Source organism: Megalobrama amblycephala, linkage group LG17 (assembly GCF_018812025.1).
Source record: "Megalobrama amblycephala isolate DHTTF-2021 linkage group LG17, ASM1881202v1, whole genome shotgun sequence".
Taxonomy (NCBI): domain Eukaryota; kingdom Metazoa; phylum Chordata; class Actinopteri; order Cypriniformes; family Xenocyprididae; genus Megalobrama; species Megalobrama amblycephala.
Window position 1 is genome coordinate 37771329 of NC_063060.1, and position 23052 is coordinate 37794380.

The window sequence follows — 23052 nt, forward strand, 5'->3', positions numbered from 1 at the left end:
AATTAGACATAATGTGGATCTGGAGAGGAAGGCATAATTCTAAAGCAACAATATAGCTTGGAACAAACAACAACAAAATGTGAAGAAATGAAGAATTAAAGATACGTTGGAATAACAGAATGAAAGGAAAACGAAGGGAAAATCAGAGCTAATATCCGTACTTCAAAGTGAAAAGACATGCAGTGCTCTTCAGTCTGGCATGTCATGTCATTTCCCCATTCATTTCTAATTATCTGCTAATTTCAAGGCAGAACATTTGAGTATTTTCAGATTTGCAGAGAATCTTCCTTTTGAACCAAATATCAGAAAGTCTCAGGAGTAATTTCATGTGCTTTAGCAAACTCTCACACGCTGGTACTACTGTATACAGACGCGAGTCAGATGCCTGCATCCTTTGAAACTTGTTACTTATGTTGAGCACTCGGATGACTGCTGCTCACAAATTGTCTGTATTAATTTGAGGATGTTTCTCCACCTTCTGCTTTGTCTCCGTGTTTTTCAATTGATGCTTAAGTGATCTAAAACCTACAGAGAGGGAAAAAGAACAAAACGTAATTTTTCCCCCCTGTGACTTTCTATCAGTGTCTGCCAAATGGGCATACAATGATTTACTAAGTTTTTTTTGTTTGTTTGTTTTTTTGTTTTTCCCCCTGAAGGAGCAATTTAGGAAAATTACCTCCAATTTTCTACTTAAGCAAAGAATGTATTGGGAAAAAAAGAGAGAGATGGCACCAGTCATCCTCCTTCATGAAGTTTTCTTCTTTGGATCACTGCCTTTAAGTAGTTGTCTGTGGTATTGCTGTCAAACCACAGAAAGTGCAAAAGCAAATAAAATGCATGATTTTGTTTTAGAGGATAGTCTATGCAATAATCATACAATTTATTCACAGTCATTTGCTGTAGGTATCAGTGATAACCTTAGAAAATAAGAAGCACTTCAAGCTGTGTCTGTATTTTTAAAATATTGCTCCTTCACCCCTTGAAGAGCATCAAGAAGACTTTTTTTTCTGGCACAGCTTGTTTGCTTATTGTAATGATTCCCAAAACAAGTCGCATTACCATTTGTGCAAAATTATTGCCTTACCACATGCCGACTTCTACATCTGTAGAGACTTTGCCATTCCATCTCTCATGTGATGAGAGGTAGAATGGCAAAGAAACTTTTTGTTGTCTGTGTTTCAGTATTAGCGCTTCCATTAGCAGGTCCTTGCTTCTTTCATCCTGCCAGTCCCCTAAGCCCTGTTGGCTTGATCCAACACTATAAATAGACTCACGCAAAGACCCTTCCGCCCTTTTTTTTTTTTCTTTCTTTTTTAAATGAGCATTCCTTTTCAGAACCCTCTGTTCTCATCTTCTACCACATCAGCAACTGCTTTAACTCCATTCTGGCCTCAGGTGTAGCTTAAGGGAGGCTGTCTGCCGGTGAGGGAGCTCTGGGTGAACGCAGCTTAAGACTAAGCCCTGTAACCTTCACCTAAATGGCCATAATTGACCAGCCTTGGTGGAATATTGCATCGTGTAGGGTAGGCCAGGGCTAGTCGTCACAAGGTTTACAAGTCAGGCATCCAAAATTCAATTACATGCTTTTTCTACAGCAGGGGGTTCTCAGGACAAGGGTCATAAATGTCTGTTTATGACCTTTTTTAGTTTAATTGTATTATTATATATTATGTATGCATAAATAGTACATCAATATATACTTATTAATAATTTATAATTATAGTAAACAAATTAAATACAAATAACAAGTTGTTATTATTATTAATATATTTTTTTATTTATTTGATTTCTTCATATATTTTATTTAATTGTTTATTTGTATTTAATTGTTGAACCATATCTTTTTTTTTTTTTTTTTTGAAAAATATCTGTGAAAATATTCAATGTTTATATTCAATGTTTATAGCATTTTTATAGCCAAGACTTTGAGATAGGGTGAATTCAGCTTGATTGGGACACTTTCCAAGTCATCTCAATGCTAAAAAGTGCCCCAATAACCTGAATTCACCCTATATATAAAGAGTGTATTTGCAAAAGTGAATATGCTAATGCCTAAAAACTGAACATGCGATTTGCCACTAATTTGAGCATGGTGTTATTGATAGCGTTAATGCATATGCTTTCCAGTTAAGTATCTGTGATCGACACTGGCATGCCCACGCTTAAGCCTGACTGCCCTGAAAATGTCTTCTGAAACCCACCCGCTGTGTCGCAAATGGAGAGTCGGTGCAGAGGGACTTGCTTTGTTTGCCTCCTGCTGGTTCGGGGGAGGCAGAGGCCTCTTTGTCATGCAGGTGGATATATAAATACTATCCTAAAAAACTTTGCTGCTTCTGCAGAGCTCAGAGCTTAAAGCGGTGGCCCCAGATTAGCCTCTTGGTGTACATGATCAATGGAAAAAACCTTCACGCACTTAACTGAATATGCAGACGCTCCACCGGCATCCCACCGAGGCCGAGACTAGTGATAGGTCTATTGTGGCTCCCCCTGAATATTTGTGATAAGACTCGGTAACAGCGCTCTGTGCTGTAGTGCAATAGCAGGGTTGTGCCTGTCTGATGAGCCTCAATGAATTGCAATTGTCACATTACCTATGATTTTCTACTAGTGCACAAATCCAGTGTTTGAAATATGTAACGGTTTAGCTTTTTTATGTCGTGACACGTTAGTGCATATTTGCTGAAAATGATCAATATGACATATTCACTTTGGCCTCTTTGTTTTCTTTGTATGTTTGCGTGCGGGTTCCATTTTTAAAGTCCAAGGCATTTGTGTGTGTTTCTTCAACTATAGGCACTTCTGACACTGTGGACCTTTAGTTGTAAGAGTATGAAGGTGTTTTAAGAGAGTTTATTGTCTTCTAACAATGTCCAGCAGTTGACATACATACATCATTTTTTCTCACCACATGTCACATTATGTTTTGGGTTTGACTATAGTGAAAATGACATTTTGACTTTTTTTTTATTGAAATGAATTGTTGACTTGTTTGTCTTGCTATGGCTAGTTTCACAGCAACCATTTTATGTGACTTAAAAACAAACAAATAATATTTTTCAACTTTTTTCATAATTTGACAAAAGTACGGCGTGATTTGAAATGTATGTAATATTGCGATGCAATATTTACCTTGATTTTACTTTTTCTTCACACATTACGTCTTATTTCTTGTCAAGCTTGCTGTTCATCTTTTTGATAAACTAGTTTTGAGTAAAGTAAGTTTTGGGATAAATATATATATATATATATATATATATATATATATATATACATTTGGCCTCATGTTATTGCAACATAAATCATAACATAAATCTCATGTTATTGCAAACAAGCGAGACGATCCAAACTGTATGCAGCACTTCATTCTTGGCGGGGTGGAGTTATGAGGTTTTACCAACAGTTTGAGGGTCCAAAGGGGTTACGAGGTTTATTCATGATGAAATATGAAGATACCAAGTTCACGCCCGGCATTGATGATATGGTTTGTTTTTATTTTTATTTGTTCTTTTTTTAGGTTCATAATTTTAACCTTTAAACGCATACCTCGGGTCTTTAGTGACCCAGGACTTCACTACCCTCCTCCTTATTTTTTAAAGTTAAGACATCAACCTTCTGAGTATTCCTAATCAGTTTATTATAAACAATATAACAAGAAAAAAAATATATATATAAAAAAATAAAAAATAAATAAATAAAAGAATGCCTGTTTTCCCATTCATTTTTTGTAAAAATTGTATAGGGTCGCTAACAACAATAATTGAATCTTTGATGACTAAATAAGTGCCTTTATTCTACAAGGTGGCAATGTCCGATAAACAATGATGAAATGACGTTTCACTCATGGTTACTGCAGGCAGAAAACAAAAGAAAAGGAAGTATCATCAGCAAAACTTGAAATGGCTCAGAGAGCAAGCACTGAATGCAATCAGATATTAGTGTCACTGTCACTTAATGGTGGATCTGGTGAAGAAGCTGTCAGCGATCAAAATATTGATTTTGAAGATGCTGAAAATGATAATTCTGAGAATATGTTTGAGATCGCGAATATGAGACAGATGCTTATTGTTCTGGGAAATGAGGTCTGAAGAGGACAGTGATGATGGTATAAAACTTCTGCTCAAACTGAACCCTTCTAAGTTCCAAAACAAAATATGCTTTATTTTGTTCTTCTGTAATTGTTTTATATTATTGCAACAGGTAGAGGTCCATCCATGTTAGATATAGATCCAGGTTGCTAAAGACCTTACATTCATGCATTTAAGGGTTAAATGTAATAATTCTTATTTTTAAGATGAATATTCACAGTTGAAAATAGTAAATATACTAGAGAAATATTTCACTAAAGCATTAAAACTTGAACTACAGTACACAGTGTTTTTGTGGTTGTTTTTAGTAGATTATGACAGATTAGAGAGATGACATGATTTTAGAGAGATAAATATTTGATAACTGAATTAGCATAAAACTGATGGTTTCCACTGTAAAGACTCATAGACAAAAATGTGAAGCCAAAACATGTGATTTAACGCAGTATATTGTGCGTGGTCCTATATCTAGTCAATTACCACTTTGCTCTTTGTTCACTGTAATACATTAACAAGCTCAAGGTTTAGTGCTAACATTCAAAGTGAAGGAATCTATGCTCAGCATATTCTCAAGTGTGTATGTGTTTTCTTCCCTGCGGTGTGCATTATTTAGCACTCCAAGTGGCTCAAAAAACAGCAGGTGACATTGGAGGGTTGGTGGTGCTTATTTATAGAGAGTTTCTAAATGTGAAGAGTATGAATCTAGTGGTTATTGTAGTGACTCTACAGTTGTTGATTTCGGTTTGAAACTCAAATCAGTTTTTAAGATAAGGAATGGACCCGCTCTATTAAACGGATTGTCTAACCTGGGTCTTATGTGCTTAAATCAAAACAGCCTGCAGGACAAAATACAAGACAAAATACAATTTTACATTCTGATGCAATGTGCGGTCTTAGGTATCTTATGCAACTGGCTTAGCTGAATTGATTTTGTTTAAAGTGGTGGTGGTGTGTGTGTGTGTGAGAGAGAGAGAGAGAGAGAGAGAGAGAGAGAGGATTAATAAAAAGAAATATCCCCTTTTCCAGGCAAAAATGCATAAATGTAAAACATTGCTTGCTTTCAATTTTGCGTGTCAGTGAAGACATAAGAATGTGACATGATTGATGTAAAATGGTCGGTCAGTGCTGTCAGTTGTGACTTATGATATACTACATATTGTACTGTTGTCAAAGGGATCGTATCATTCATTCTGACAAGAAACAATCATAAAGGACAGAAAAAGAAAAAAAAAGAACAGTGTACACCTGGCTTATAAACTGTGATCTCTCTTGGATGGTTTATTTAAAATAATAATAATTGTTTGGTCAGCAAACGTCCGACAAATCAATTGCAGAATCTCATCTGGTGCAAAGCGCCCCTAGAGGTAAAATCCTACAAGAACCCCTGATAGAATTAATATCTTTCGCTGTTGATTGTTATAGAAAAAAAAAAAAAAAATGCGTTCAACTGTTAATCATAATTTAACATGGAATGGTTTGAAGGAACATATTTTCTGTCTGTTGTGCACGCTAATTATCCACCATGAAATATTAAACATGGCTTTAAATCCTTAACAAATTACCATTTGCTAGCCATTGCACTTCAACGTGTTGGATAGGCTTACAAAATAAAACTGACTTTGACTGATTGCATAGTCCTGAATTCTTATTCAGGGGGAAAATTGGCACCATTAAAGGAAACATACCTTGGAACAGGCTGGTGAAGGTAAACTTTGATCTGCATCTCACAAGTTGCGTTGTCATGTTCACCCCTCACGATTCTTGTTTCTCTAATGCTGTGATAACTGCCGAAGATCTCTGTGAACTTAACAATATAAAAGCATGGGTTATAATTTTGAAGTGTTGGGAAAATTCAATATATTACATATAAAAGATGTGATCACATACTTTACAAAAATACAGATTTTATTTTATTCTAATTTTATTATTTTTTATTATTTGTTTATTTTCATTATTATTATTTTTGTTTGTTTATTTTTTGGTATAGTAAAATCAGGTAAATCCATTTCTGAAGCAGAGTTATTTTAAGAATTGTGATAATTTACAATCAGTATGTTGAAAAGAAAGTCAGTTTGGTTACAACATGCAGCTAAGTCAAGTCAAATTTACTTATGCTCACATATATGCATATACATATTCCCCTTTAATATATTTATCTTCTTTCTTTCTGTTTTGATATATGAGTCATTGACGAATAAGGTTTTTAAAAGTGTAAAAAAAAAAAAAAACAGAATGGAGATATAGTTAATTTTGAAGTTTTATTAAGTGTTAACAATGAGATTATGTGGTTTTTATAATCAATTAACACTGCTTTTGGACAAAATTTGTAACCAAAAAAGTCATTCGGTTTAACTAAAATTTCCGAATGACGTTTTACCGGATGGCGATATTTTCAAACAATGCTAACAGGCTGATATATAGCTAGCCAGCTACAGTAGTTAATCAAACAATCAAACATTTTATATTTAGTACAAGTTTTTAAAATATTACAACGTTTTCCTTGTCTGGCTATCACCAGACCAAGCTCAATTTAAAATTGAACATTGGTCTGGAGAGTCTGTATGCATTTTCTACTGTACAAGAGGCGTGATCAACGAGCATTATTCACGCAATTGGATAGTCCTTCAACCAATCAGATCAACAATCCGGGTGACGTACTTTGCAAAGCGACGCAAAAACTCCAGACAGGTTTAAGCTGCGTTCCATTCGACAGGGTCCCTACGCAGTGTTCACTGCTCCCTACTCCCTGAGCACGTTATATCCGTTGAAGTGGACTTCGATGACAATAATCACTCATTTGGAACACACTACAAACGTCATCAAAGAAAGTCAACGACGGTGTCGCGCAGATTATGATATCACAAATAAATAGATATTATAATTTACTTTCAAATTTAAAATGGACTCTTAACAGATTTTAAGCTGTAGCCTCGCATGCCATATGAAAATAAATTCTCATTTTGGTTAACTGTATAAATGTATTCTTAATTCACCATCTGGGTCTCATCTTGTGCACTTTCTTTTCCAAGCGCAGCCACATAGTAAACACTTCTGAGGTAAATAAAGTAAAATAAAAAAATGACAGAGCCTCAGCTGCTTTTCAACACTTTTACTTTGTCATGCCTATTCATACAATAAAATATGCAAATACACTCATCGCCATAACCATTCATACTTTCGTTCATATAATAATAACAAAACTTATGAATACTCAAAATTCAAATGTAAATTCCTCCATCGGAGAGCCGTTAAAAAACTCTTTCAGTTAACTCTCTGCTCCATCGTAATTCTGACTGGTGACTCGGTGCGCAATGGTGATTTTACCTCTCTACTTCCTGTGAAGTGATGTATCGATGTTCCCTTATTCCCTATGCCGTTCGCAGTGCCCTTCGAACTGAACATGTTCGCTCCCTTCAGAATGAATCTCACTTAAGATGGCGAAATACCCTGTGAAGTCCACTTCGCAGTCCACTTGCAGTCGAATGGAACACACCTTTAGTTTGTATTGGTTTGTAGCATTGATCAGCGGTTTGCAGAAGCAGCAATGGCATTGAGCGATTTTTGCAGGTTGTGCAAAAAAACATGAAAGTGAGTGGTATTTACACCCACTCGAGCGATTTGTTTGCTAAACTAAAGAAGTCATTCAGCATCGTCGAGAGGTTAAAAGGAATTGGATTGACGGTCGTGCTTGCCGTCGCTTCTCTATCGTCATTGTGTTATACCCGCCAATGGCAAGGTGGATAAGCCAGTCTGTGATTGGTTCCCGCAAAAGTGTAACAGACGCAGTAGAAATGAATGTACGGATTTCCAGACTGAGTTGTCGGGCGAAATCAAATCGCCGGCAGTTCAGGCTGGGTTTACCCAATCTAACGTTTTCCATGTTTTATAGCGGTTGTACTGAATGACCCAATGTTTTGGGACATGCGTATGAGCGAGTGAAAACATGAATTTTTCAAGTAGTTAAGAGAAAGTTAGTTACTTTGCTTCATGACCATGTGATCCTTTGCAGGTGTCTGAATGATGTCACATCCTGTCACATGATATTGACTGCATGACTTGATCCAAAATGGTCCCTTTATATTGGTTACTCCGAATAACATCAGTGAAAGTCATTTTTCCGGACATTCTTTCTCATAACAAATCAACAACTTCTACACATAATTTTAATACCATTTTGCACTGTTGATATATATATATATATATATATATATAAAATCATGCCAGAATAAAAAAAACAAAAAAAAAACAAACATTTATTACTTTTTAAGATATTTTAATCACTAATGAAATGTATTGGTTGTATCTAATGAAGCTGTATTGGCCTTTGGACGGTTAAACCTAATGACCTTTTGACACTTCAAAATCTTTAAAATACCTTTATATGTAGCAAAATATAATTAAAACCTTTTGGATTCAATAAAACAGATCTAGATGTACTACCTTACATACTTTGGATGTCTTATCTTTGTTTTTTATTATTATTAAGGCCTTTGGACAAAAAAATGACCCATCACGTCATTAACCCGTATAGATTGTCCATTTTCCCCAATGTCTTTCAGAAGACTCTTCTTGTAATCTCAACTTGAATGTCAGTCTTTCTATATTGTAAATTTCTGAAACAATTTGTTCCCACTGAATTCTCATTAGGGGAAGTTGTTGGAGCCATAGGCGAGAAATTGCTTTTTTCGCTACTGCTAATAGTATCCTCAGTAAATATTTATTCCTACTCGTATTATTAACTGAATCTGGTATATTACCAAGATATAGTATGTATGTAACCTGTTTCCCCAATCTCAGTCTCTAATATTTCCTCTATAACTGAATGTATTTCTGACCAAAACAGTTTCAAAACTGGACAGAATTGCGATAATTTAAGAGTTGTGATAATTGCACCATATTGGATGCTGGTTTTCTTCTGCACAAACACAACATGCCTAGTCTCAGACGATGGCAATTATAAGATAATTGCTTGTAGTAATTGCTTACTAGCATATACAGTCTAATGATCAATCTATAGAGAATAAAAGCTGATTGTAACCTTAGTCCTCCTGCCTGTATGCATCTATTTTAAAAAAACAAAAAACAAAAATAAGTTTATTTAAAATAGTGAAAACGCGAATCCCACATAATGGCAGGCAGCCACTCTGCTTTTTGAGACGTTATCCTTTGTTCTATCTGCATTATATGATGCCAAACACCCTGGCCAGCTCTAGAAAGGTTCTTCCTCAGAGGCAGCTTTTGTAAATGACTGTATTTAGCCAAAGGCCAGATTGTATATTTGAGTCTGTGTCTCTCTGTGAGCACAGACACAGTGAAAGAGAGGGGAGGGCAGGTTCTAACACTGCATCAGGATGTGAGATGAATAGTACTAGCTTTTTACCCCAGCCTGCTCTTTCTTGTTCTCGCTCTCTCTTTTTCCTTCTTTCCCTTTGGTTTGCGCTTTCCTGCATTTAAACAGGCATTTCGGGGTATCTATTGCCCAGTATGCATTTAAAAGAGAAAACGGCACAATAAACATTCAGCCTTCAGACGATCCGACAGTTTCTAACAAAAGCCAAGATTCCTATTCACAGTAGCAATAATTTGTACTTTTTTTTTTTTTTTTTTACACCTAATTTCACACTTTTTCGGCGGCTCATGTTTTGTTCGGCATGACAGAAAAAATTAAAAATTGATTCTCATGGGTGGCCTTACTAAAAAGCATACAAAACAAAACTAAGCTGAACAAACAACACAAAAGAGGGCAGCCCAGGATGGATGGATAATTGGGGATCATTATTCTTATCTTAAAGGGATAATGATCACTCCCTGTTATTCCAAACCTGTATGTTTTTTTATTTCCTTAGTTGAACACAAAAAGAAATGTTTAACATGGCTCTCTCCCATAAAATGAAAGCTCAAAAGAAAAACTTTTCATTTTTGGTGGAACTATTCCTTTAATATATACAGCTGCCCTATGAAGTCCCCTGACTGGACGGGATTTGTGAATGTGTTATCATGACTTGTGGGGCATTTTTAACCTGTGAGCAATGACCCTTACAAACACATGTTTTCCTGTTGGAGCTCATAGCAGATGTGATGCCGGCCTCCACTGACGTTACAGTGTTTTTTTCCCCAAGAGGTTTAATCTGCTGTTTTTTTGTTTGTTTGTTTTAACAAATCTGTCATGGCGCTGAATAGGTTGAGTTGGTTTAACCAAAGAGTATACAACCCAAGAGGCGACACTTCGATACTTTTTTGCTAACAGCCACTAGATGGCGCTCTGGTAGTGTGGCCGCCATTATGGGGTGAAAATACTAACTGGACCATTGAATCCTTCACATCTTACGCACCCAAAATCGGCGAATTTCACTGCCAAATCAGAAGCGCAATAGAACAGTTTTTTAAATTAAATCACCAGTAAATTGTATGGCTTCTACAGTAAATGTTGTATTGTCTTATATATGTTTTATTTTACCAGTTGTGGAATCCAACCATTCAACCATCTGAGGTAACGTAGTTAGCCCACTTTATTGAGTATTTCCATTTTATGCAACTTTACACAGTTATTAATAGTAAATTAATAATGAATACATTTAAAATCATCATGTTTGCAGCGAACAATATATTTCAGACCTAGTGGAGTAATAGTAATAATATCTAGGTCTGAATTAAAATAGCTATTGTACGTTTTAATGGATCACGCTACAAACATAACGATCTTATAATACATGATGCAATGCTGTGTCCGCATAATCACATAATTCACACTTTTGCTTTAACGGACATTAGACAACACTGCAAAATCAAGCTGTTATATTCATATTGTCCAACATTCCCAATTTTTCTGATGCATGTCCTTAATTTAATTTCATATGTTGGTAATAATTCAGTGTTTATAAGCATTTTAAAGAATTTTAACCAAAACTGACAAGGGTTTCTAGAGAGCAAAGGTTTTGTGGAGAAAAAAAGTGGAAAAAATAAACAAAGTCTGTATAATAAACCGTTAAAAAAATCAAATGATCACTAGTCTAGTGTTTGTACGTTATTCTGTGTTGTCATCATTCAGGTTTTCGGCTAATTTCAGCTTTAATGTACTTTTTTTTTAACAAAGCGGCTGATATTCCAATTGAAATCTTTTGGACTGCCGCATGGTTTTCACCCCAAAATGGCGGAAACGCAGGGCCGCTGGTGTTTCAATGGAACGTTCTATTGACTGTCGCTTCTTGTCAGTGTATATTCTTTGGTTTAACTGACTGCCCCTCATCAAGAAAATAAAACTGTGGTATAATTCCGGGTGTGAAATTCAAAGTCTTCAGGTTATTTTACGGAATGTGTGACACGTCTGGATAATAATTGAATTCAAAGTCAGATTTCTAACAGCTAATTTAACACAGTTAATTAATTTGAACTATTGGGTTCTTCATTTCGTATTATTCATGCACATTTTGGTGAAAAAAATATATTCAGCAAAAATAAAAAAAGTTATAATTTCATGTCAAATTAAACTGATTTTAGATCAAAAGTGCACCTGCTAAATGTAGAAACGAGACCAATTTTATGCACATTTCTTCAACTTTATACACATTTATGTCCTAGGATTGAATTTTATTCAAAAGATTACAGCTTTTTCTTTTTGTTATATGAAGGACGCACTGTCTTGGAAACCTTTTGGAACTTGTAAAACTTTTAAAGTTATTTTTGCTACTTGTCCAAATGACTTTTATGCCTGTAAAGATTTTGTTTTTGCCCGTTCAGATTGGCAATTTTATCACTGAACCACTAGATACTGAACCTACAGGCATAGGGATACATTCACAACCTGATTGGTCAGATTTTATGACGTATTGCCTATTTTGAGACAGAACTTACCGAACATCCAAAACAATGCTGTGTGCTGAGATAAATGCTCTTGTTGTGTGTGTGTAGACTGCATATGATGGTATTTTGGCCAGCTGGGAACTTGTGAAGAGCTTATAAAATGTGTAAAGTTGTCAAAACAGCTGCGGAAATCGTCACACACACAAGCGATCTGCTGCGTGTAGACGCGCGTCTGATGCTTGTGATGGGCAAACTCGCGACTATGACGAGAAAACCCGATATGCGTGAGGATTCTGTCCTTTTTAGGGTCTCATCTTCTTGTTTTTGGTTCGTTTACATGTCTCTTCATATATCATTTGAACCGCACCAGAGTTCATTTGGAAGTGGACCGAGGCTCATCTTTTCAGCGGTCTCGGTCCACTTGTTTGGTGCGCATCAGGGTTCGGATGGCAGCGTTCACACATGTTCAAATGAACCGCACTAACAGAGCAATCGCACCAGCGTTCGTTTTAATCGAACCAAACATGACAAGTGTGAACACACCCTAATACATCATTGTGGAAATTATATTATGTTCATGACTTTCATACATGCATACATACAGACATACATACTTACATATATACATACAAAAAAACACACTTTGTTACTAGACAAACAATCTAGTAAGAGTGTGAAAGTGTGTTTTAAAAAAGTTTATTTACTAAAAAAGTCTGCTGGGGCAAAATTGCACATGGTTAAAGAAACACCCTTATTGGAAACAAGCAAACAGCAGGAATTTATTCTGTAATATGCCTTTGTTTGTGTTGTATCATGCATGTTGTTTAATTGATAAAGGTGCCGTACCATGCCGGACCCCTGGGAGTGTGTATGACATCTAGTGATGAAGTGCAGAGTCACAAGTCTGGCTTCTGCCTTTGCATATACAACTCATAAAGTGGGTCAGGGGTTCTCTTCTGTTTTGCAGTCTGCAAGCACCATTTTAAAAGTAGATGTCTGCCTCCCCTTTGTCTAAAATATTACTAATGCATAAGAGGCAGCACAGGTCAAAAGCTGTGTTTTCATTTGTTTCAGCTGTACATCAGTAAGTTTAAGAACACACGCTTAATCAGACAAACAAAAAGAGAATTCTAAAACAGCCATTAAAAATTAAAAACACGTATCCAGTGTATCATCCTGCCCAAATAATTCGATAAACTGCCATCAAATGACACGTTACCCTTTTTTAAAAGGCTTATCGAAATCCTCTGTTCTTATATCAAACAGACTTTAAGCAATGTCAAGAACATATGCTCAGTTTGCTTTGTGCTATGAGTAGAAGGAAAGCCCATTTATCATTTCTCCACCTAAATTGTCTATTAATGTGATGTCCTGTAGCACTCTTTCTATTAATGCTCTAGTCATCTGTCTCTGCATCCATTAACCAGACTTGAGGCTGTTTAAACTGATCACGTATATTTATAAAGTGAAGTTCAAATGCTGTAGGGATTGCTTTGATATTCCTAAAAATGTCTGAAGTGATATGAATAATGTATAGTCACAGTATACTATGTATATTTGCATGATAGGAGCTTTTGTGATTTATCCTGCAAACCATCACACACTGCTCAATGCAACACAAAACATTTTCTGAACTCTATTTTCTTCTGTTTATTTTGGCAGAGATCTCTGGGAACTCTGAAGACATCCCGCTGGTGCGCTGGAGGCAGCAGTGGTTGGAAAATGGCACTTTGCTCTTCCACATCCACCACCAGGACGGCAGTCAGAACCTGCCTGGCCCGGCGGCCACCGCTTACCCCGCTAGCGACTCCGCCGAGGAGGAGCTTCGCATCCTGCACATCTCTGTCATGGTATGCGACCCAGTACTTGATGTAATTCTTGGACAAATTCCCTTTAGAAATATATTAAATTATGCAAAACAGTTAATATATTTGAACAAAATTCATTCCAAAAACTTTAGAAATGCAGATCAGAGTAAAGGTGTTTCTTCAACTATGGGCACTTTCAACCTTGTGGGTGAAAAAAAAAAAAAAATCACATTTGTTTTTGACTTTTTAAATTATTTGGAATAGAATGTATGACTCTGTTGTCGTCCTAAGGCTTATTTCATAGCTAGGATTTTATGTATTCTTAATACAGACAATTAAATAGTATATTCACACTTCTGCATAATTTCAGAAAATTACAGTTTAACTGAATAAAAGCATTTTGTTCAGTTTTTTTCTTCACACATCACATTTCACATTTCATCACACGAATTCTCTTCACTGACACTGTTGTCTCCATGATAATTGAGTACAATAACTTTTGTTTGTGATTCACTATGGACTTTGTACTGATAATACACTAATTGTTAGTCTTGATGGAAATGATTGAATTTGAGTAGGCTATAATAATGTAATTTGTGTAATAAAATGCACAAATCATTTTCATGCAATGAATATATAATTTTTGGGTCAGATTATCATATTATAACATCAAAATTCTGGGTCTGGGGGAAGAGTAAAAAACAGAAGTCTATACATAAAAATCATTTGAAAATTAGCTAAAAGAAATGAAGGCTCATCAGTCAACTCATAAGACATAAATTGCATTTAGTTAGAAACCCATAAACTTGCAAATGGCATATACATTAATATACATTTTTATACACTGAAAACAATTTGGTGTAGAAACAATTTTCACTCAGAAATTGCATGTACATTACACAAAGAATTGGCAAGTAATGCATTAAATTAAACACAAAATGAAGTAGAGAGACTGAAATAGTATTTTCTTGTAAAACATGACTAGAATAATCTTAAAGGGATAGTTCACCCAAAAATGAAAATGATTCCAAGCTTTATAATGGTTGTGAATGGGCAAAAGCAAAAGTAAAATGAATGCATCCATAATGAAAATAATCTATACGACTCCAGTGGGTTAATAAAGGCATTTTAAAGTGAAGCGATGCAGTTTTGTAAGAAAAATATTTAAAACTTTATAAATCCAAATAACTAGCTTCCGGTGGACGACCGTATGCATACTACGCAAGTCGAAGTAACCCCTGCAGTGATGTATGACGCAGGATGTAGGAGTAGCGTAAGCATAGACGCCTCTCGCGGTTTAAACAAATAGGGCTGTGCAACAAACTCAAGCTCCTCTTCTCTTATATCAAAATCCTCTGACATTTCTCTCTCTTTCTAATTATTGACCAGTATTTTGTTTTGCTCTGTGCTTAGGCGTTCATCATTTTGTCTTGCAACCAAGGTTATTATAGTTTTGCATTTCTCATTAGTTTTTATTTTTATTTCGTTTTTTTTATTTTTTGGAAATGCTTAGTTTTAGTTTAGTTTTTATTAGTTTTAGTGTTAGTTTTAGTCTTTTTTTTGTAATTTGGGTTATTTGTCAGGGGCAAGATTCAGAAAGGTCAGAAAAAGTATTGTGTAATAATAACTCAACAAAAACATCATACCATTTTAGAAAATATTCATTCAAAAATAAAACCAGTACATAAAATGTACATATGGGCACAAATATGTAAACAGTCTCAACACTCCGCAGTAAATGCAAAATGTGTAAGTGACGTGTGCCAGTAAAAAACCTAAAGAGCCAACAGACTAAAGAAGACATACATGAACCGCATGTATTCAACCCATTTTTGAGCCACAACAAGACATTTCTGTCAGATTGTCAGGGAGCTCAATCTGAGAAAAGAACATGACAAATAACAAATAAAAAAAAACTTTAAATACAGCTTTTCAATTTTTTAGTGTGTGTGTGTGTGTGTGTGTGTGTGTGTGCCGTGGGTGAGAAAGAGAGAATTCACACCCTATACAAATACCACAGCTGTACAATTTTCACACCCTATACTAAATTTACCCTTTACAATAGCCTACTCCTCTGGATTGAAGCAGCAAACATTCATTGTAAGAGTAAACAAATGACATAACATTATTTAATATTTTAATCACAGCTTATATAGTGTTTTGACATCGACAACCCAAGTGATTTTTACCTCAAACTTGCTACTAGTTAATTTTCTAAAGTAGCAATCGCTTCTCGGGTCGACGTTAACACGCTGACAAAATTATATTCAGAATTAAAAATATTTTATACCACTTTTTAATGTGTGATTGTGTAAAGGTGTTCACGAGATACCAACCTTTCGCGAACTTGCTTTCAACGTCGAACACTCGTTCTCATGGAGACGCGGTGTGCACGGAGGGGAGGGGCTGTGTGTGTGTGTGTATGTGAGAGAGACGCGTGTGTGAGAGACGCAGAGAAAGGAAATGCAGCTGAACGTTAGGCTATTTGCTTTATTAAAGACATCGACAAAGATGAAAACTAAAAACATTTAATCTATAATTTTATTTTATTTTAGTTAGTTTTGCCAAACACACATTACAGTTTTGGTTAGTTAACGTTTTTTTGTAATGCCTCGTTTTTATTTTAATTTCAGTTAACAACAATGTTTTTTCCCACCTAGTTTTCGTTTTTTTCGTTCATTTTCGTTAACGATTATAACCTTGCTTGCAACGGGTCAGAGCCACAAATCGAGGCGTACAGCCATCTGTCAGAAGCTAGTTATTATAGTTAATACATTTTAAAATATGGATATTTTTCTTACAAAAACCCATCGCTTCACTTCAAAAGGCCTTTATTAAAGGTGATAGAGAGGATTTTTTCGTCGACTGAGAATCCAAAGACTGTTAGTGAGTTTTTGAAATGAGCGCATGCGTAAGAACAGCCCCCCTCCTTCACAGCTCATTTCAAAGGAACGCCTCCCAAAACTTGTGCACGAGTATTGGAACATGAGTGTTTACTACCGGCATTCGCTGTGTTGTGTTAGTGGATTCATTATGTCGGACTCACCGCAGGTAACTCATAATCTGCAGTTGTTACTCCTGTCTCCTGACAAAAACATTGCATGCGGCGCCTGTGGAGTGTGGAAAGTTACTGGAGAGCGCAACCACGCTCGTCTCTCACAAGGAACGTCACGGCAGTGATTGACAAGTCAGAGGGCCAATCGTTTACGCGATGAACGATTGGCTGATGTTTTTAAGGCCCTACCTCGTGCACAGATGATGATTCCTTTCAGTGCACCTAATAAATAGTCTTTTATCAGTTAGTAAAGACAATTTCAAGTAATATTGCAAAAATGTATAAAACAAAACATCCTCTTTAGCACCTTTAACCCACTGGAGCCATATGGGTTACTTTTATTATGGATGGATGGATGCATTTTTTCAAAATCTGGCCCTCCATTCACAACAATTATAAAGCTTTGAGGAGCAAGGATATTTTTAAATATATCTCCGATTGTGTTCGTCATAAAGTAGTCAAGATAGTCATATACACCTAGGAAGGCTTGAGGATGAGTAAATCATGAACTAACCCTAAAAATTCCAAAAAAAGTTTTATTTACAACTTTGAAAAGTCTTTTTTACAATGTATTTATTATCTTTAGATCTTTCCTTGAAGTCCTGCAGGTTTCATATGAACTGAGTCGGGAGAAAAAAAACAAAAAAACATTACTTAGATAAGAAAAGCTGGAGCTGTGTGTGAGATGGAAGGGAAGATAACATTTGTTCAGATTCAGTCAATTAGTGGTAACGCCTCCTGGCTTCACGGTTCTCTCTCGGATCGTTATACTACTGTCATCCCCAGAAGTAGTTACCCTAAGAACAATCGGAGCGAAGACTCTTCAGGGCATAAGGATTTTAAAAGCTTTAATACACACTCAGTATAATTAGTGGAAAATCCATATTTGTAAATTGTCATGCTGAACAGCAGTGGGATTTGTATGGGGGCAAAGTTAGGGGTGACTAGCGTTTCAGCTCAGATGAATGGAAAGTTCTGAACACGGGTTGGATGAATGAGCTGTTGTGATATTCAAGTGTTTGGTATGTAAATATTTTTACAGGAAATGCACAAATGGCTCATTATTTCCATATAAAGCAAAAGGGACATATGGGGGCTCCAGGCTTTGCTGGATTTCCTTTGCAGCTTGAATTTCAAATCCTGTAAATGCACATTAGAGCAGTATGGCAGTTGTTTTGGATGGTTAGTTGATTCTCTGTGCAAAGCCACTGATTACTGAAAGATCCCTGTTGGAATATGATTCCTCCGAGCTCCGGGAAACCTCCTCTATTGAGCGAACCCTGCATGATCCCTCAGAAGCTGAAGAATATTGCATGCCTCCTATCTCAAACTCAGCCTCTGACATTGATATCCCCACAAAGATAGTTATTAGTATTCTAAGGGCAACATGCAGGAAGTCAGCAGATGATTCAACCTCATTGAGGTGAGCAACGGGATCCAAACAATTTTCTCTTCTCAGAGCATTATGCTTGCTTCATGAAGGACAGCGCAGCATTTAAGCACAAATAAATCGTGTGTATGATGCCCGTGTAAACGGCTAAAAGATTGGGTCCCGGTCATTAATTACTTAATTATTCAGACTGCAGATGTACAAACAAGATTTATTGTGCGAACACTGATTGATTGAGACACCACTGTCATTAAGGTTTTGTAGGGTGAAATTATGTAGGAGCTCATAAAGGTTTTTGCTAGACCAATTGGTTTTTCAGTTATGATTTTATGAGTTTGTTGCTTCTGATGTTTGAGTTGATTATTTTTTTCTCATCTGATTTTTTTGAGTCACCATGAAAATAAATATACTTTTAATTATTTGTTGATTAGAATTTGATTGTGTGTATATGTGTATATCGTTCTTTGATCGCTTTCTATGTATAATTTAATCACCTTTTAAATAACATATTATTATCATCCTGCTAAGAGAAACAACTTGAAGTTGACCGTTTAGTCACTGATTTGATTTTACTGACACATAGACAATAACATCTTGACTGTACATGAATCGGGCATTAGAATTAACACAGTTACTTACATGTTGTTGCATTACTGTCGAGTCCATATTGTAAAAGTCTGTTTGCAAAGTCTGCGGCGAAATGCGATTGATTTACCATGTACCAAATACAAATAAATAATGCTCAACTGAGACATACACATTGTTGAAAATAAATAACCATATTCCTAGCATTAGGATCCTTTGAAAGGCAATGTTATTTTTAGTGCCGTATCGTTCTTCTCTCCTCGTCATCTCACTAACACACCAGTGGGTGGGGTTAACGTTGCAATGATGAAGTAGGCGTTGATTTCTTCTGTGGAGGCTGCGTTTGACCTAGACACATTCCAGGATGAGACACGTTCCAGGATGCTGGGCCTGGTGTCAATAAAAGCTTTTATTGGACTAACAAGGAAGTTTTCAGTTCTGAAACTTACAGGATATTCTTATGGTACGATGATCTCTTTTATATCAAAAGTAGAGACCTGCACTCCTGCGGGACCCGACGCAACAGAGTGCGGTGCGGGACAAGATTTGATGGGCGTGTGCGGGCGCGGGCGGTGAGACACTACTCGTGTGCGGGTTGAGGGAGAATCAAATGATTCGCGGGACTCCAGCAAAATAGAAATATCTAAACATAAACTATCTAAAAACTAATAAATTGTCATTCATACACTCTAAAAAATGCTGGGTTAAAAACAACCCAAGTTGGGTTGGAAAATGGACAAACCCGGTTGGGTTAAATGTTTGCCCAACATGCTGGGTAGTTTTATTTAACTCAACTGTTGTATAAGAATTACTGTACTCCGATTTTAAGCCAGCCATATAGTCATTTTTAATCAGTAGTTGGGTTAAATAAAACTACCCAGCAGATTGGGCAAACATTTAACCCAACCACTGCGTTAAGACAACCCAATTGCTGGGTTTGTCCATTTTCAACCCAACTTGGGTTGTTTTTAACCAAACATTTTTTAGAGTGTATATTGCAAAAAAGCAACAAGAACAACTAATATAAAATAAAAACGATTTACAGTCGCAAGCATATGCGAGATTCTGTTTATAAGTTGTGTTTGCAATGTTGAGCAATGTAGCCAATCACAGACATATCTGTTGATTTCTGAGATGCAATGGAGACGCAACACAATCAGGTTTTTATGTTAGAATCCAGAGATTTGCGCACTCACGAATCCTATTATGTGTGAACATTATGAAAAATTCATTGTTCATATATTCATTGTGTTATAACAGAGCTTTGTGAGATCACAATGAACTGAGATGTCAGCTTTTTAGTCATAAAGGGAGCGCTCTTTGCGCGCATTCTGCCATAACAAACCTATAGCACGAAGCAGCTTGCTTTTCGGTTAAACTAACTGTGGTTTGTAAATGTTGATGCTTTAATAACAAATATTTTATCGCGTTTATGCTGGGATGTTGTGGCGACACATAACTCAACATTTCATCGATGTACGGACAAAAATCTATATAAGCTACTTTTATGCAGGATTTTGCGGGCGGGAGCGGGACAATATAACATATGTTTTTGCAGGAGTGGGTGGTAGCGGGACTGAAAAATCTGTCCCGTGCAGGTCTCTAATCAAAAGCTCAAGGACAAGTTGATTTCTCAATTCATGACCCCTTTGACAAATTTTTTAGACCACCTGTCATAATAAAGAGAAAACACAAATATTTTGTATTTTAGGAATCTATCAAAAACTTGTTTAAAACTAAAAAAAAAATATTGTAATTTATTAGGCAAATAACAAACTGAAACAACTAAACAGTTTTTATTCACACATAATAACCAAAAAAGAAAAAAAGAAATATTTTATTTATTTATTTATTTTGTATGGCCTTGACAGCTTGTATTCTTGCTGGCATTGTTTTTATGTACTTTTTCACAGTCTCTGTTGTTATTGAATTCCAAATAGTTTCTAGTTGTTCCCAAAGACTTTTGTGCGATCTACAGTACAGTCCAAAAGTTTGGAACCACTAAGATTTTTAATGTTTTTAAAAGAAGTTTCGTCTGCTCACCAAGGCTACATTTATTTAATTAAAAATACAGTAAAAAACAGTAATATTGTGAAATATTATTACAATTTAAAATAACTGTGTACTATTTAAATATATTTCACAAAGTAATTTATTCCTGTGATGCAAAGCTGAATTTTCAGCATCATTACTCCAGTCTTCAGTGTCACATGATCCTTCAGAAATCATTCTAATATGCTGATATGCTGCTCAATAAACATTTATGATTATTTTCAATGTTGAAAACAGTTGTGTACTTTTTTTTTCAGGATTCCTTGATGAATAGAAAGTTCAAAAGAACAGCATTTATCTGAAATACAAAGCTTCTGTAGCATTATACACTACCGTTCAAAAGTTTGGGGTCAGTAAGAATTTTTATTTTTATTTTTTTGAAAAGAAATTAAAGAAATGAATACTTTTATTCAGCAAGGATGCATTAAATCAATCAAAAGTGGCAGTAAAGACATTTATAATGTTACAAAAGATTAGATTTCAGATAAACACTGTTCTTTTGAACTTTCTATTCATCAAATAATCCTGAAAAAAAATATTGTACACAAATATTTTGTACAATTGTACACATTAAATGTTTCTTGAGCAGCAGATCAGCATATTAGAATGATTTCTGAAGGATCATGTGACACTGAAGACTGGAGTAATGATGCTGAAAATTCAGCTTTGCCATCACAGGAATAAATTACTTTGTGAAATATATTCAAATAGAAAACAGTTATTTTAAATTGTAATAATATTTCACAATATTACTGTTTTTTACTGTATTTTTAATTAAATAAATGTAGCCTTGGTGAGCAGACGAAACTTCTTTTAAAAACATTAAAAATCTTAGTGGTTCCAAACTTTTGGACTGTACTGTATCTTTGAATCCATTAAATCCCAACAAAAATTATATTTTAGCAATAGAAACACTACTGTGACTAAGGAGCTCACACATATTGTTGTGGATTAACCATTACAGAAACATAAAAAAAAAATATATATATTTTGGTAATCACCAATACTGTTAGTTTAGGGCAGCTGTGGCACAAACCTTACATTGGGTGGTGTTCTAATACATTTGTTAAGCACATTTATATATATCAGGGCATGGTTCAAAGGCAGAAAAGTGATTGATCACTTCTATTTGAAAAACTGAGCAAAACAGGCCATAGCTGCTTTGCTTTACATGGCTTGACGCATGTTGAATGTGAAATTATCGGATGACCTTGAGTCCTCAACTTGCTCTCGAAAAACAAACCAATATGAACGTATTCAAATTTGCCAAGGATGCAAACGAAAAACAACAAAAAAAATCCTTCTCCTAAACTTTTTGCACGTCCCACCTATTTTAATTTTACCATTTTATTCTTTTCATTTTGCCACTCTTTAACCCAGAGCTCAGACTGTGTTATTCAAAGTGGGAGTTTTTCATTGGTAGTGTGACGGGCAGACTCTGCGACAGATGGTACGTGCACCGCATCCCCTTCTGGCTCTGACTCGTCTCGGCCGGAGGGCAAGCTCCTAAACCTAGTACCCCCTAAAATCATGTCACTTCCTTGAGTGCTTTGCAGCGATGCCAGTCCCAAAGAAAGCGAGCCGCCAGTGTAGACACCTGTCACCAGTTCGTGTCTATTGTGGCCCATACGTGGCGGTCCTCAGGCCAGCTGGGGCTTTTGCTCAGCTCAGTGGTGCGCGGTGGTCGTTCAGCGCCAGCCTCGCAGTCTCACCATGATAGTTTAGGGTTTGTGGATGGATAAGCACTCGTCAAATGTGCCTTGATGAAAGCCCAGCTGTGCTGTCATTTTGACTTTGATGAGGCTTTTTCTTCTTTTTTTAACAATCTATTCTTCGGCTCGAATCTCCAGCTGCTATCACAATGGCCATGTTGTAAATTGAATGTGTTTTTTCCATCTCAGCTTATTTTTCTTCTCTTAAGGGGGTAATGTGCAACCTATTGAAATCAGCAGTGGCTTGCTTACCCATGCTGTCAAAGAGTGACCACCCTCTTCTCTGCCACTGTTATTGGCCTTCTATAATAGATGAGCAATTGAGTCAAATGTTCTACAAATGACCAAGTCACCAAATCCCACCTACAATCAAAAAACGCATTCCAGTGCCACTCGTGGGACCTTTGATATTTAGCGAGCTATTTTTCCACCTTGTTCGGCACTCGTTATGTACTAATATGTTCTCAGAGGTGGCTGCATTCTCAACAGGGAGCTTTTTTTTGAGGTACACCTCCCCCTCTATTCAGATGGCCGTTTTACAAGCTGCAATTTGCTCTACTCAGCA

General features: G+C 36.0%; 1 protein-coding gene across 4 annotated transcripts in view; it reads left to right on the forward strand.

Annotated features, from left to right (window-relative positions):
- The window catches only part of astn1 (astrotactin 1), a 279541-nt gene that overhangs the window by 38589 nt on the left and 217900 nt on the right, over positions 1-23052 (forward strand). For all 4 annotated transcript variants that reach the window (XM_048163182.1, XM_048163179.1, XM_048163180.1 and 1 more), the window contains exon 2: positions 13548-13735. In XM_048163182.1, coding sequence (XP_048019139.1) covers positions 13548-13735 — 188 coding nt within the window. The remainder of the gene's footprint in view (positions 1-13547; positions 13736-23052) is intronic.